At 46.2% G+C, this 15214-nt stretch overlaps 1 protein-coding gene across 8 annotated transcripts in view; it reads left to right on the forward strand.

The window, feature by feature from the left end:
- The window catches only part of ARHGAP26 (Rho GTPase activating protein 26), a 484190-nt gene extending 469217 nt beyond the window's left edge, over positions 1–14973 (forward strand). For 7 of the 8 annotated variants that reach the window (XM_022589981.3, XM_089909436.1, XM_089909434.1 and 4 more), the window contains one exon: positions 8956–14973. In XM_022589981.3, the coding sequence (XP_022445689.1) occupies positions 8956–9044 (89 nt within the window). In that variant the 3' untranslated portion in view covers positions 9045–14973. The remainder of the gene's footprint in view (positions 1–8955) is intronic. The other variant, XR_002646893.3, reaches the window with a different exon arrangement.
- The last annotated feature ends 241 nt before the right edge of the window (positions 14974–15214 follow it).

The following is a 15214-nucleotide window of genomic DNA, read 5'->3' on the forward strand; positions in this document are numbered from 1 at the left end:
CTCCTCACTGTGACAGAGCCAGTGTCATCGAGGTGTCGTGGGCATTAAATGGGATGGTACCTGCACAGGCTTTGAGCATCTGGGGGCTGGACAGAGGGAGGAGACGAAGGAGTGGAGAACGGGGATCCTGCAAGTGGTCAGAAGCTCAGGGAGGAGGCTAAAGCCGCAGGGGCTATGCCCAGCCTTAGGTTCAGTGGGATTCACTATCCATGGCAGGAGAGGCCTGTTTCTGAGACGGTGGGGCATTGGGCGAGCTCCGGGCAGATAAGCTGCGCTGCATTCCTGCTCGTCCTCCCCCAGCTGCCGGGAGTGGGTAGATGACCCCACAGTGAAACCAGCCCTGCCAAGCACCAGCTGGTGCACAGGCATGCTGATGGGAAAATGGATTCGGAGCACTTGCCCCATGAGCCTGGGACTTGCTTGATGCACCATTTCCTTGTTTCATTTGTTTGTTTTCCTCCCTAAAAATAAAAAAAAAAAAAAGGGAATATTTTTCAAAATGCAATTTGATGGAATTGTTGTTATAATTTGTCATAACTTATTATCTGCCTACAAGAAAAATCAGGATCCTGGGGAAAGGCCCAAGTTTCTGTTACAGTTGAGATTTCCTCCAGATGTAGTTCTCCTTTGGGGTTAATCCTTCTGGATCCCTGGGTGAAAGGGTCTGTTTGTTTTGCTCAAAGGAGGAAGCAAAAACCAGCTGTCTGGTTTCAGGAACTGGACATTTTCTGGGCCTCCCTTCTTGACCTCAGGTGGGGTGGGGCAGGGTTCCCTGGCAGGGGTGAGTGCACACTACCCAGTGTTCCTTTCCCATCACGGCTGCACGGTCCCACCCAGGTCGGGACCGTGCCTCCTACCACCCGCCTGAGACCCAGAAATGCAGGGCAGCCAAGGCTCCCATGTAGCACTGGAGAACCTGAACTCTAGATTCAGGCCACCATAGCGCAGGCCCTGACTTGACCACTTGATTCTGTGTGACCCCAAGCAGTGACTTAACCTCTCTGTGCCTCAGTCCTCTCCTCTGTCATAGAAAGATACCAGACAGTTTTGAGAGAAAATTGAGGTAGTGTGCATCACACGTTTAAAATAGTACTCAACACATATTAAGCTTTCCACCGTGTTGTTATTGTTACGATGATGACCATCATTTCGTTACGTCCATCTCAGAAAAAGACCCTGATGCTCTGATCGTTCACAGTGACAGTTTTTCCTTTTTAGCTGCTACAGCCCAGCTGGGCAGTAGGTACTGCACCTAGACACCCTGGGTCCTGGTTATTTGTAAGGGCCCTGAGGTCCCAGCCAGAGCAGAGATGGGCTCCTGGGGAACAGCCTTGACTGCATCCATATGCAAAGGGACTGCCCCCCTGTGTGGCCAGCCCCTGCATTCAGCATGGCAGAGATAGTAATCAGGCATATGGGTAGACAGAATGGGAAAGAGGTCACAGAGCACCTGGGGGATTCCCAGGTCCCACTCGGCAGACCTCGACCTTCTGAGCCAGCAGGGCTGGGGATGAGCCTACAACTGCGGGTGGCTTTCTGGGCCTGCATCCTCACTTAGGGTTCTCAAAGCCTCTAAAGCACTGTCCTTAAACCTTTGTTCCACTGACTTTCATTTGGGTCCTTTAAAAATCAAAGTGTACAAACAGCCAGCCCAACTGCCTCTCCTGTCAGCAGCTAGAGCTTTTAGGTCCTGGCACACCTGTAGGAGTGGGTCCCCTGAAGGCTGTCCAAGACCATGTCCTTGGAGAGTGTCGCCTGAACAGGCCGATGTGGGAGAGCCACTGCCCAGCCATAACATGACACAGTTTGCACGGCAGACGAATCAGAGTGGGTGCATGCACAGGCTCCATGTCCTATGCTGTCGACAGGGGAGGGCCTTCTGCCGACCGGTGAGCAGGGTTTGAGAGATGCCTACATCTACAGGCGAGTCCAGAGCTTAAAGGTCTGTCCTCTAAACCACAGTCCACTACTCCCATGGGCAAGGGACTGCCGTGTTCCTCTCAGCTCTTCACTCTGACAACACAAAGGACCCCCGATCCCGGGGGAAGAGTTGGTTTAAGCTCTCAGAAGGTGTGTGTGTGTGTGTGTGTGTGTGTGTGTGTGTGTGTGTGTGTGTGTGTGTGTGTGTGTGTGTGTGTGGCTTGTTTGGGACTCCTCTTCCTGAGCGCAGCCCTCTTCCATTTTTTAAAGAGCTTTATTGAGGTAGCCACATACCATACAAGTTACCCATTTAAAATGTACAGTTCAGTGGGTTTTAGTATATTTAAAGTTGGGCAACCATCATCACTATCTAATTGCACAATATCTTCCTCACCCCCAAAGAAACCCTGTTCCCTTTAGCAGTCATGCCCCATTTACCCCAACCCTACTCCATGCCACCTAGGCAACCACTAGTCTACTTTCTGTCACTGTAAATTTGCCTGCTCTGGATGTTTCATGTGAGTGGAATTATACAGTACATGGTCTCTGTAACTGACTTATTTTGCTTGGCACTATACTCAGTGTCATCCGTGCTGTAGTGAGCCTCAGAACCTCATTCCTTTTTATTGATGAGTAATATTCCATTGTATGGATATACCACATTTTGTCTATCCATTCATCGATGGATGGACATATTGATTGTTTCCACTTTTTGGCTGTTATAAGTAATGCTGCTATAGACACATGCATACAAGTTTTTGTGGGGACGTAGGTTTTCCGTTCTCTCGGTGATACGCCAAGGCATGGGCTTGCTGGGTCATATGGTAACTCTAGGTTTTACTGTTGGAGGAACTGCCCAACTGATTTCTAGAGGGGTTGCACCATTTGGCATTCCCACCTTCTTCAGTTTTTAAGTCTCCTTTTTGAAGTGGTTTAACTAGCTAAGCAAAAAAAGAAATTAAAAGACACTTGATTTTTAACTGCCAAGTCCTTTCCTTCCCAGCAGGTTCTGTTACTACTCCCGCCCCTCCACTCAGTAATTGTCATAAATCCGACAAGGACAGATGAGAGCAGGAGAGAGTCAGAGGCCTTACCCCGCCTTCCCATGGTCTCCAGGGGCAGCGTTCATTGACACTAGTTTCTTTTTAACTAGCAATGCCAGTGACCTTTTCCAATTCCCTGAAGAGCAAAAGGCCAAATTAAGCCCCAAAGACAACACCTCACACTGTTGACTGAGCTGCAGTCGAAGAAGGATCTGACAAAATGTCCATCCAGATTTTAGACTGGTTGGATGGTAATATTTTATGATGTCCAATTTTTAGAAAATACTACCTCGACCCTACTTTCCCCATCCCTTCACCTCTTTAGGAGTAATCGGGCATTAAAGGGGGAAAGCACTATTCACGTGTTAGAGAGATCTTTTTCCTTGTTCTCTCTCTTGGTAATTTGTTGCTGAAGATTCCAGGTAAGGACGATATAAGTTGGATGCTCTGTAGCTGTCAGATTAAATCATCAGACCAATCAGAAGAAAGTTTCCTAATGACAGAGTCAGAGTGAGTGAGTGAGTGTGTGTGTGTGTGTGTGTGTGTGTGTGTGTGTGTGTGTGTGTGTGTCTTGTCTTTTTTCAGGATCAAGAAGAAGAAGGGAGGAGGAGGAAGAGGGAGGGGCACCTTGAGGGGAAAGTCTGTTGTTCGTAATGATTAATCTCCAAGCCTCTGGATTCCAGGGGCCCACTGTGAATCTGGAGAGACTGCTCAGTCAGCTCTTGGACTTTGTGCAGTGGGCAATGGCTGTGCAATACTCAGAAATAACTCCAGTGTCAGCCCTTGCCAATATACTAGGAAACTGGCCATTTCACCAAGAACACCTCATACAGTAACTGGAAAGAAAAATAACTCACGTTCTCAGGAACATTAGTCATCTAGAAGCAACATGATTAGTGATACCTGGAATATTCACATGGCGTTCCCTAAAATTGGGTTCTTGGGATACTTTTATCAAGAACTGACATGGGCTGGATCCTTCATTGCCAGGGTACCGGGTGCAGTGTGAGTGCACAGCAGGGCTGCCCTGGGTTTCCTTTGCTGATAAAGGATATCTCAGGCAGCGGGGTTCCCAGAGGGTTCCTCGGCGGAGTCTTTCAGCCTCCCCAGCCTCTCCATGTCTCCCCCGGGCGTTTCCACCAGCTGCTTCACTGGTCTTGCTGCGTCCACTCTTACCCCATAACCCAGGCTCTACACAGCAGCCAGATTGATCTTTGAGAAATGGAAGTCACATCATGTTATCTTGCCTCCTGTTGTTCTTAGAATTATTGACAAGGACCTGCAGGTCCCGCCCCTGCCGCGTGGCCCCCTCTCACCCTCCCTTGATACAAAGCAGCCTCCCAGGCCTTCTTTATGTTCTCGAATAAGGCTGGCAAACTATGACCGGCCAGTGAAATCCAGCCCGCTGCCTGCTTTTGTAAATAGAGCTTCACTGGAGCACAGCCACTCATGCCTTTGTGTTTACATATTATCTATAGCAAGACAGTGGCAGAGTTGAGTAGCTACACATTGCCGAGCCGGCTTTTCAAGAAAAACTTACACACCACTGTTCTGAAATCACAACAAGCTTCTCCCCATCTTGGGGCCTTTACACTTGCACTACCCACTGCCTGGCTGGCTCCTGTGGGTGATTTGGGTTTTAGCTTTTCGAACTCTTGGCCACCCACCCACTTCCCTATCCCCGTCTCTTCCCTTCCCCTCATCACTACCTACAATTGCATGCTTACTTGCTGTAGATGGTCCCTCCCGAAGAGCGGAACCTCATCTGCTTGTTCTACCCTACGTGCAGGGACCTAGCACAGTGTGTGGCTCGTGGTAGGTGCTGAATGAACGTTTGTTAAATGAGCCCATGCGTTCCACTACACGGGGGTCTGCACCTGTTCCAGCCAGTGCTACTTCCCTGGGGGGCAGCCCGCCGTTAGAGATCTTAGTCACACACTTGTTCCTTGTGCACCGTGAGCGAAGGAGCGGGGAGAGCGTGAGTTGCCTGTGCAGGGGTGTATGGAGTGTATATGGATTGAGCTGAGAGAGAGGAGTTGGCAGGAAGCACGCCCGTGTCAGCAGCAGCTTATATTTATTATATGCCTGCTGGGCTGGAGAGCTGCCCAGGCAGCTCACTGCAACACCTTGTGTGTTTATATAGCACATGGGACACTGGTGCAATTCAGAAGGTTGGACATTGGTGCGATTCAACCCAACAAGTACTTATGATGAGCATCCTCGATGTCCAGAGCATTAGGCCAGGCCAAAGTGGTAGTGCTTAAGACCACAGACCCTAGGGTCAGGTGTCCTGAGTTCAGATCCACCTCCAGCATCTACCAGCTGTGTAATTTGGGGCAAGATGCTTAACTTCTCTGAGCCTCAGTTTCTCCAGTAAGATGAGGATAATAGAACCAACTCCATAGTCCTTCTGAAGATGGAGAGAGGTGATGCAGAGGAAGCGCTTAGCAAAGGGCCCACTGCTTAGTATGTGCTCACCATGAGCATCATCATTCTTATCCTCAAGGATCACATTCTCTGGTTGGATAGAGGCATAATGTAGTGGAAAAGGGCTTGGTCTCTGGGATCAAGCAAGCTGGATTCAAATTCTGGTTCTACCGTTGGGAGCCTGAATAAACTAAATTACCTCTCTGAGCCTTAATTTTCTCATCTGTAAAATAGGGAAAATAATAATACAAGCTAGGATCCTTAGGTCCGAGTGAGTCAATAAATATTTAACTCTCTGAGTCCACGGCTGTTTCCCAGTCATCATTTGTAGCGTGTTCGCTTCTATCATTATAATTCACCAGAGGGGAGTCAGTGAAGAATGTTGAGTGATAGGATACAAAATTAAATGCACTAAAAAACTAGTTAGGAGGCTTCCCTGGTGGCACAGCGGTTGAGAGTCCGCCTGCCAATGCAGGGGACACGGGTTCGTGCCCCGGTCCGGGAGGATCCCACATGCCGCAGAGCGGCTGGGCCCGTGAGCCATGGCTGCTGAGCCTGCGCGTCCGGAGCCTGTGCTCCACAACGGGAGAGGCCACAACAGTGAGAGGCCCGCGTACCGCAAAAAAAAAAAAAAAAAAACTAGTTAGGGAAACAAAGCTTAACACATTTGAACAACATTAAAAGGACCTATGGGTCTTCCCTGGTGGCGCAGTGGTTGAGAATCTGCCTGCTAGTGCAGGGGACACGGGTTCGAGCCCTGGTCTGGGAGGATCCCACATGGCGTGGAGCAACTAGGCCCGTGAGCCACAACTACTGAGCCTGCGCCTCTGGAACCTGTGCTCCGCAACAAGAGAGGCCGCCATAGTGAGAGGCCCGCACACCTCGATGAAGAGTGGCCCCTGCTTGCCGCGACTAGAGAAAGCCCTCGCACAGAAACGAAGACGCAACACAGCAAAAATAAATAAATTAATTAATAAACTCCTATCCCCAACATCTTATTTAAAAAAAAAAAAAAAAAAGGACCTATGACTAATATGTGGAATGTACTGTGAGCGTTCCAGGAGCCAGGGGAAGGGAGGGAGCAGGTAGATGGGGTTCCATGAGGATATTTATGGAGGAGGTAGAGCTTCAGCTAAGCCTTCAAGTGTGAGGAAGGGCAACAAAAGACAACAGAAAGCCAGAGGCATCTGGGGCTGCCTCTGTCCTCCATTAGTTAATTCTTATTATCACCCTCATTACAGAGGCATTTTGGCACAGAAGAGTTATAACTTAACTTTATGTGAATGAGTTAAAATGCAGATCCCTGAGCCCCACTCCTATAGATTCTGCTGTAACTGATGTGTGCTGGGGCCTAGGAATCTACAGTTTTAATAAGCATCCAGGTGGTTCTGTTGCACCTGGTCTGGTACCATCCCTTACTAAAGCCTGACTTGCTGACTCCCCTGAGTCAGCAATCTGACCCAAAGGCTGCACCGTCCCTTGTCATCCCCCATGACATATCTCTTGTTCTCTAGTTTGGAGGGCCTCCTTTGTCCCCTCTGATTCTCCCCTTATTCTGCAAATTCCATTTCTAATGTTTACAGACATTACCACCTCTGCACCTGAGCTGTGTTTGAACAGCTGGCCAGGAAGGGAGAAAGTGTGAAAGAGATGGACTTGGTGCATCCGGTAGAACAACAAGTCAACTAGGAGCTTTGCTGTCAAATGGGGGCGGAGGGTTTGTCTTTTTTTGTTGTTTTTCGTTTTGTGTGTTTGGTTGGTTTCTTCTTTCTAGGTCTTTTGTTTTGGGGAGTGAGTTTGATTTGTTTGGTTTTGGTTCTGAACATCTGAGATTTCCCCAAGTTTAGGTGGTTGTGGAGACCAGGTCCTTACTTGGTTTTTACCAGGAGGATCCTGCTGACCATTCTGAATGACTGATCAAATGACACAGGGTCTCCTACTGACTCAGCTGTACTGAGTATTTACTGTGCTTTCTCCATATTGGTTCCTGAACCCTCACAAGAACCCACAGAGGGGGAGAGAGTTTTATTATCACTTGATAGGTTGAAGAAACTGAAGTGATCTTGGCAGTATGAGCTGGATGGATGGGCAGAAGGCAGGGGTGTTTGGGTGCTAGCATTTTAGCGGTAGGCTGGGAGATCTTGGTCATCGGAGAGACCAGGTTGCTTTTAAGCTGTGTTGTGTTCTTTCTTCCATGGCACTTCTCCCCCAGACTCCTCCTTGTGTGGTGTCATGAATCCGAAGTACCCTCGCTACTTGGGTTTATTCCTGAGGCCTAGAGATATGAAATCAGGGAAACATGTTGGAGGCCACCTCATAGATGATTGACCTTGTCTTTTCCTAAAGAAGCCTTCAAGATCTAGCCAAGGTTGACCATGATCTTCTATGAGCCTCAGTGTGTGTCCTTCTGTTGCTTCTCCATTTACTTCCTTTGGTCTGTGTTCTTTCTTATTTCCCTACAAACTGAAACTAGAGTTTTATAGTAGTGTTGTGGGCGGAAATGCTTTTCTAAAACAAGCTCAGGAAGTCACTTAATTGGCCTAGGAAGGGAATAGAGGAAAATTCATTCTCTCCAAACAATCTCGGAGGATTGGAGTTTTCCTAAAACGGTAAGAACAAATGTCCTGCCTCGCCCAAGAGTGATTTGTATATTCCCAGTTCAAAAAACATGAACAACCCTCCTCTCCAAGTCCAGGATTCCTTCTCTCTTCCTTCCTGCTGTTGGCTGCTTTGCAGACTCAGCTGGATTGTATATAATTTTTACAGTATCACAGTAGTTTCCATGGAGATGGCTTGTGACATCACAGAACATTGGGTATATATTCTTTGGATATGGAAAAATCAAAAGGGTAGAAGTTTTTTAAATTGCAATAGAGAGAGGGAGAAGACAGCTTTCAGACTTGTGTATAGGAAGGAGGAAAACTCCAGAGAACAGGAAAGAAAACTAAAGAAGGGTTATGGTTGGAACCACGAGAGGGCTATTTGAAGACTATAAAATACAAAAAAAAATTTTTAAAAAATTGCAGAGGGAATTTGCAAGGAGATTAGAAGCAGAGGGTATGGATTCGGAGGGAAGTACAAGGCATGATTAGGAGCTACGTATCTTTAGGGACTAGTTCTTAGCAGTCCTCCATAGGTACTTTATCTGGTACATAGTCAACACTGGGTAAGTAAATGAGTACAGGGATGGATGGATGGATAGCTAGGTAAATATATAGGTGGAATATCATAACTGTGACCTCTAACCTAAAATGCAGAAAAGTCTGTTACTTCTTTATAGTTTAAACCAGGAACTTCAGAAAGTCCATGAGACTCCTAAAATTGTATGCAGAATTTTGAATGCCTGTGTCTCTTCCCCTTTTAATTATGGAGAAAGTTCAGAATGACCTTCACCAGGTCCCCCAGTGGGTTGAGAAACTCTGGTTTAAACAAATCTGAGAATTATGTAACTTAACGAGCGACTGCACCAATCTCTAAACTTCCTTCACACATACACAGTATGCATCCACCTCCTACCCTATCTGTAACATCATTTCTTGTCACTCTCTCCCCGCTTCCTGTACAGTGCATCCATCTCAGGAGCCTGGCTGGTTGGAGGGGACTCTGAATGGAAAGACTGGCCTCATCCCCGAGAACTACGTGGAGTTCCTCTAACCATGGGCCCTGGCAGAACTGCTGAGCTTTTCATGGTGTCCATGACAACTGCTGATTCCATTGTTGTGGGCCGTTGCTCTTCGCCGCTGAGAAGTGCAGGGTGACTGACTCTGCTGCTACCTGTCAACACGAATGTTTCTGTGAACTCTGGTGTCACCCATCCCCATGATAATCTCAGCTGACGTGCGGTGATACTGCAAGAGACAGAAGTAAATCAGCGGAGGAGGCCGTTTGATTTTGATAACAAGAAAGGCTTACAAAGCCATTTCTCTCATTTAGCACCCTACGTGGGGTGCTCATTTTGTTTCAGTAGTCATCCAAACCCCAACCTTCTGATAAAGGAAGTAAGTGAGATGTAGGCAGTCCCCAGGAGGTTGCAGTACAGCTGGCTCTGACAGGGCTGGGCAGTGGCCTGAGATCCAGTCTGGATCCACAGCTATTGTTTACAGTAGACACTCTCTCTACCCCACCTCTAAATACTTGAGACCTGCCGTGCTATAGGCAGCTGGGTCTGTTTGTTTGCATGCAGGATGGAGAAGGGTTATGGCGCTGTTTACATAAGATCCAGTCTCTCACCATCTCTCAAGCAGCCGCTGTCCCAGCACCAGCAGAATTCTGTCCAGTCCTCTCATGCAGGGGAGCACACACCCCCCCATGGCCCCCCTCCCAAGCTAGGAACATAATATCCCAAGCTAGGAACTTCTCTGCCACCGAGGGCTGCCATTGTCTCGTAACCACGGCAACCCAACCTACTCTAAAACCAAACCAAAAAATAACACTCCTTGCATGACGTATTTTTTTCTCCCTGCTTTTTGGCCGTTTTTTGAATGGTTTTCCAACAACCTGAAGCCGAAGATCAAGGTCTACTTGGGGGCAGATAGAATAGCAGCTGGGAACTGCTCCCTTTCTGATGAATTTCAGCAGCACCAGGATATATTTGGAACAAACTCTAGTAACCTCTTGAGATTAAATTACATACAGGCTTAATATTTCTGTTCTTCCATGCAACTAGTGTCTGCTTTCTAGAGGGCAACATGCTGCCTCCCAAAGGGGAATACCCTCCCTCTGACTCATTCCCTCCCGTTCACCTGTCCCTTCCCCTGTCCTTGCCTGCCTGTAGCCCTTCACTGACTAGCCCCCTGGCAGTGCCCTGGGCTGCTCAGCACTGGTGCCCTGGCAGTTTTCAGGCATGATTCCTGGACTAACCCCATGGCCTCTAGTTTAAAAGGACATACATGTTCACTGCCACTCAGAAAAAGGGAATTGTTTCTCAGGCTTTTGAGGCGTGAGACTAATATCATAAGCCATTGTGATTTAGGAGGACGCCAGAAGGTTGGGGCATGGAAGGTGGGATGGGTACCTTCTGAGAAAGAGAATTTCCTGGTCCAGAAGGGGCTGGGTCATGTGGAAGACTGCGTTGGGTGGGGAAGTTTGGCCTGGACATTTCAAATTCACTTGGCTTTCCAAAGAAGAGAGTCCCAGTATTTCCGCACTTGAATGTCCTTGCAAGAGTGATTCTGGGCAGACAAACTCCGAAGTGAGGGACTGTCAAGCTCTCCAGGACAGGAGCCCCTCGGGATGGTGGCGTTGTTCCAGAGTGTGTCCTGCTTCTGGATTTCCTCTTGAGGGAACTTTAAAGAGGAAGAGAAAAACTTGAATTGTGTTGAATTACTGTATCTTTTACATTTTTTTTTGAAAAGATAAACGTGTAAATAGAGTGATTTGAAATACTATATGGCAAAGTTTTATATTTGATATTCTATAAGCTAGTTGTTTCACACATTTAAGCTTTGATTGCTGAACAGGTGTGTATACGAGGGAGAGAGGGGACACAAGGTCGAAGAGAGTCAAGATCATCCCTTCTCTGGCCTTGAGGAAGGAGAAGATATTTCCACACACTCTGCTGGCTCTTGTTGGTGGGCGTGACACATTAATGGTGTTCAGTCTTCTTTATCCAGATGTGGTTTTTTGAGCATTTCTTGGGCTTTGGATTTGGAGATGGAAGGAGCATCTTCAGGCAATGAACTTTTCCAAGAACTCCTACCCAGTAGTAAGATGAAGCTCAGGATTTAAACAGGTGAGGCCAGGGGTTAGATTTTTTTTTTTTTTTCATTTTTCTTCTCAGGTGTATTTCTTGATACCCCAAGGTACCAGGACAGAAGACGGGATAATTGCATGCTCCTTGTATCTTACTCTTCCACGCATCTCCTAAGGCTTTATAAAGGAGTCCAAGCTAGTTTGCAAATGTGTGTGTCTAAGTTCCAAGAAAACCTGGCTTCTTAAGGATCTTTAGTTCTTGACATGCTGCTTCTTCCCCTTTCCCTAAACATGTTTATTCATCTCAGATTCCCTATAGCTCCAAAATAAGACAAAGAAAAACCTCCAAAGAGGGGTGGAGATTGTGCTGTTATAGCTTTCTAGATGACTTTAAAGTTAATAGGAGTTTGTCATTGTGATTCATTCTATCAGCTCAAGGATGACACAGCTATTACCCAGGAGCTCACCCAGCAGTGAGCGAGACACCACCACTGAATCAGGGAACAAGAATTAAGACTGGAGAAGACCGAGATGGGACTCAGGAAAGCTATCATTGAAAACCCAAGAAGAAAGGGCACAGATGAGCAGGCTATATGAGCAGGCTACACCTACTCCCTGCGGACTTTGAACAGCTTGGGGACCTGTTCAAAGGGGCTAGAGAGACAAGCACACTCTATACCACTGTGCTTTCCAAATAGAGTGCAACATAACACTTTTAACACATTGGACATTTGAAATCACCACCTGCCCCATTGGAACCTTGACTAGAGCTAACGTGGGGACGGCCGGAAGTCCCAGGCCCTGGATTTGGAAGTTCCTCTGAAGCTTACCTGCCGACACTTGGCCCCAGCTTGACCACTTGGAAGCATGTGCCTCCCTCCTCATTTGCCTCTGATCCAAAGCCGAGGGAAATGGAGCTACTGCCAATGGGAATTTTAGGTAGACCCCTTCCCAGCTTCTCTGGGCCGTGCTGGGCCCTGACAGATGGCTGCTGTGCTTCCTTACCCTGGCCAGGCTCCCCTCCTTCCCATCATCTACAGAACTGGAGACACTGTTCAGGATATGAGCCGACAAATAAGAAGGAACTTGAAGGCTGAAAAAAGGTTTTACCCTCCACTATCTTTGCTCCCCACCTCTAACTCTGTCTTCTGGAATAGGGAATCTTGGGGCACATTAGGGTATCAGAGTGGAATACTATTGAGCAAAATCCCTGAGCTTTCCCAGGAGCCTCGTGTTGCTTTTGGAAGGCCCTGGGATCAGGTAGGCAGACATAGCCTGAGTCTTTTGGGGGCATCAAGATCAGTCTCTCCCACCTCCTCCAGGTACTCAGCAGAGTTCTGTAGTTACAGAATGAGAAGACAACTAGTTTCACATTCTTCCCCCACCGCCCAGGCAAATAAAGTCCTGACGTGCTCAAGACTGATGATATTCTCTTCTGTTTTCAAATCTGGACATAGAGGGATGGACCCTGTATAGCACTGCTGGCCTTTGTATCCTAGGATTGGAGCCGGTTTTTAGCTTAGTGTTTTAGTATTTCTACAGCCAATGTGTGTTTTCTTCTGTCACACCAAACTGGGGTTTGTTTGTTTCTTTCTTCAGCATAATTCCAGTTCATGTCCTCTTGCTGAGTGCTTTTTGGATAGAAAGGCAAAGAGAAGGAGAATAAATGAACAATCAGGTATTGGCCAGCCGGCATTAGCAACACAGAGTCATGCTAGTGACAAGGTGATTTCACTGTTTGCCACTGTTGCAGTTATGTGTGCCATACCTGTAGCTCACAGGGAAGTCCTTCTACCATCAGAGTTTGTGTCTCTTGAAAACAGCAACCCCTGTCACACCAAAAGCTCTGTCTTGACCGTATAGACTCTAAAAACATCCATGATTGTGGAGTGGGGAGACAGAAATAATCGACTGAACATAACATGATCAACTACTCATGACTGTCTACTGGCACCTTTCATCCTCTGGCTTCTGTTTCCAGAAGAAGCAAGTCTGGAACATCCATTTTTATAGACCCAGGACTCCCAGGTACAGCAGTGGCCATCATGGCACTCACAGTTCGCCCTAGCATCGAATGTTTTATGAGCAACCGTGTTACCCAAGTAGGTAGCCAGCCCTGAAGAAACTAAACAGCCACTTAGCTACCTGACTTTAAAAGGAATGTCCTGGCTATACTGTCTAGGGAGTTAATCTGTCATGACTGGGAAACTTGACAGTAATCATTTACCTAGACAGCCCTGCCCCACATCTCTTTCAAGTCAACTGGGTGTCCTCTCACACACCCTGTGTCGGCGTTTAAAAAATGTATCTTATCATGCTCAAATGTGTTTGGCAGCCAGGCTGGTGTTCTGGGTGCTGAACCACTTTTCTTTAAATGTAACCTCCAAATGACAACAGCCATAGAATAATGGACCTTGCACAAACCTACAGCATGCCTGAGACCAGACTCCACCAAGTCATAATTAGCTTGTTTCCTTTCACCACCTACAGTACTTCTCTAACTAAAGAGCTTCCCAAAGCACAGGGCGAGGCCATATAGAGAATTCAGACGTCATTCAGAGCCAGCCCTGGCTAAAATGTGATCTCCTAATGGAAGCACTTGTATTCTTAGGAGAAAAAGGATTGGGTATAAAGTAATGCTAAGAGCAGAAAGAGAAAGGCAAACCATCCTGAAGAACTTTGGATTTTTTAAAAGAGGGATAAATATAGTTCTTAATAGGGGGGAAAATCTATCCCATAAAAAGTTCACAGCTAATTTTTTTACAGAAGCTTTACAGGACACTACAAGATGAAAACATTTTTCAAGGCAGAATGCCTTAGAGAGCAAAGGCTTAGCACAGTCCTGGACCCGTGTGAGTATAGGAATTACTATTACATCAAAATTCTATTTAGTGTAGTCAACGAGAACCAAGAGCAGTGATAAAGTGTCAGAATTACCTGGAGAGGCCAAGACATTTGACCTGAATCATTTCTACATCTACCATTTCTACCAAATTGTCCAAACAGACCCTACACGCAGCTTCCTTGGGTATCCAGATGCCAGGGTCAACCCTGAACCTGTGAAAAGAGGTTCATCTGATGATTCTTAAGTGTGTACGTATTAGTGCATGTTTGTGTATGTATGTGTACAGCTCACATTTACATATGTAAAGATACAGACTGTCTTCTAGAAAAACCCGCCTAAGCTGGTGGTTGCTGAGCCTTGACAGCCTTTAAGATTTGAAGTTGGAGAATCAGAGAAACAAGAGATTGACTATCAGAATGAGCAAAGATGTAACTTAAGTGCCATTTGAAAACTTCGTTCGTATTTATCAGATGACTACTATCTGTAGCTGTATTCCTTATTAACTTATTAAGAGTCATGTTGAAAAAAAGATCAAACTCATAAACAATTAGGGGTTCATAGTAGGCTAGTGTTCACAAGCACTCTAAAAGACATTTTGTCCATATTTTGGAGAAGAAAATATTTGCATGTTTAATTCACAACTTAGGCTACCTTTGAGTATATTATAAAGTGCTGTGTGATGTAATATCAATAAACTACTTAAAAATGGCACTTTAATGTTTTTTTGAAAAACATAAATGCACTGTTTTAAACTTCGATTCAGTATTGAATATCGACTGGTGTGTGTAGAATCCTATTTCGTAATTAAAAAGTAACTTGTGACTAGAATAGAACTTTTTCCCTGTTATTCATAAAACAGTGTTGCCATGTTCAGGCTTGAAAAGAAAAAAAATGTGCTTTTGTGTCACTAAGCATATCTGTAAAGAAAATACAGTTTCTGTTGGGTGGCCTCTGAAACTTGGCTTTCTTACTTTTGGTTGGTTTATGTGACAATCCCTGTGAAACTAGTGGAAGTATGATTTTTGAATTAAATGACTTTTCCATTTGGTGGTATGTTTGTTTCTTGAGTTTCTGATAAAGTTTTGACAGGATGCATATTTTAATATTTTTTTCAAATAAGCAAAGACCATGATCAAAGATCACAAGTCTGGGCTCCTGAGGTCACTGGTGACAACCACAGTGCTGATTTCTGATGTGCTCTGGGGAGCTCTGATTTCCTTTAGGGAGAGGTCAACTGCTCGTGAACTTGAGGGGAAGCTGTCATGCATGTTAAACAGTTAAGCCCCAA

The sequence above is a fragment of the Delphinapterus leucas genome, chromosome 3, assembly GCF_059928025.1.
Source record: "Delphinapterus leucas isolate spDelLeu-1000000601 "Yukka" chromosome 3, BTC_Dleu_Yukka2, whole genome shotgun sequence".
In the NCBI taxonomy this organism is placed as follows: Eukaryota; Metazoa; Chordata; class Mammalia; order Artiodactyla; family Monodontidae; genus Delphinapterus; species Delphinapterus leucas.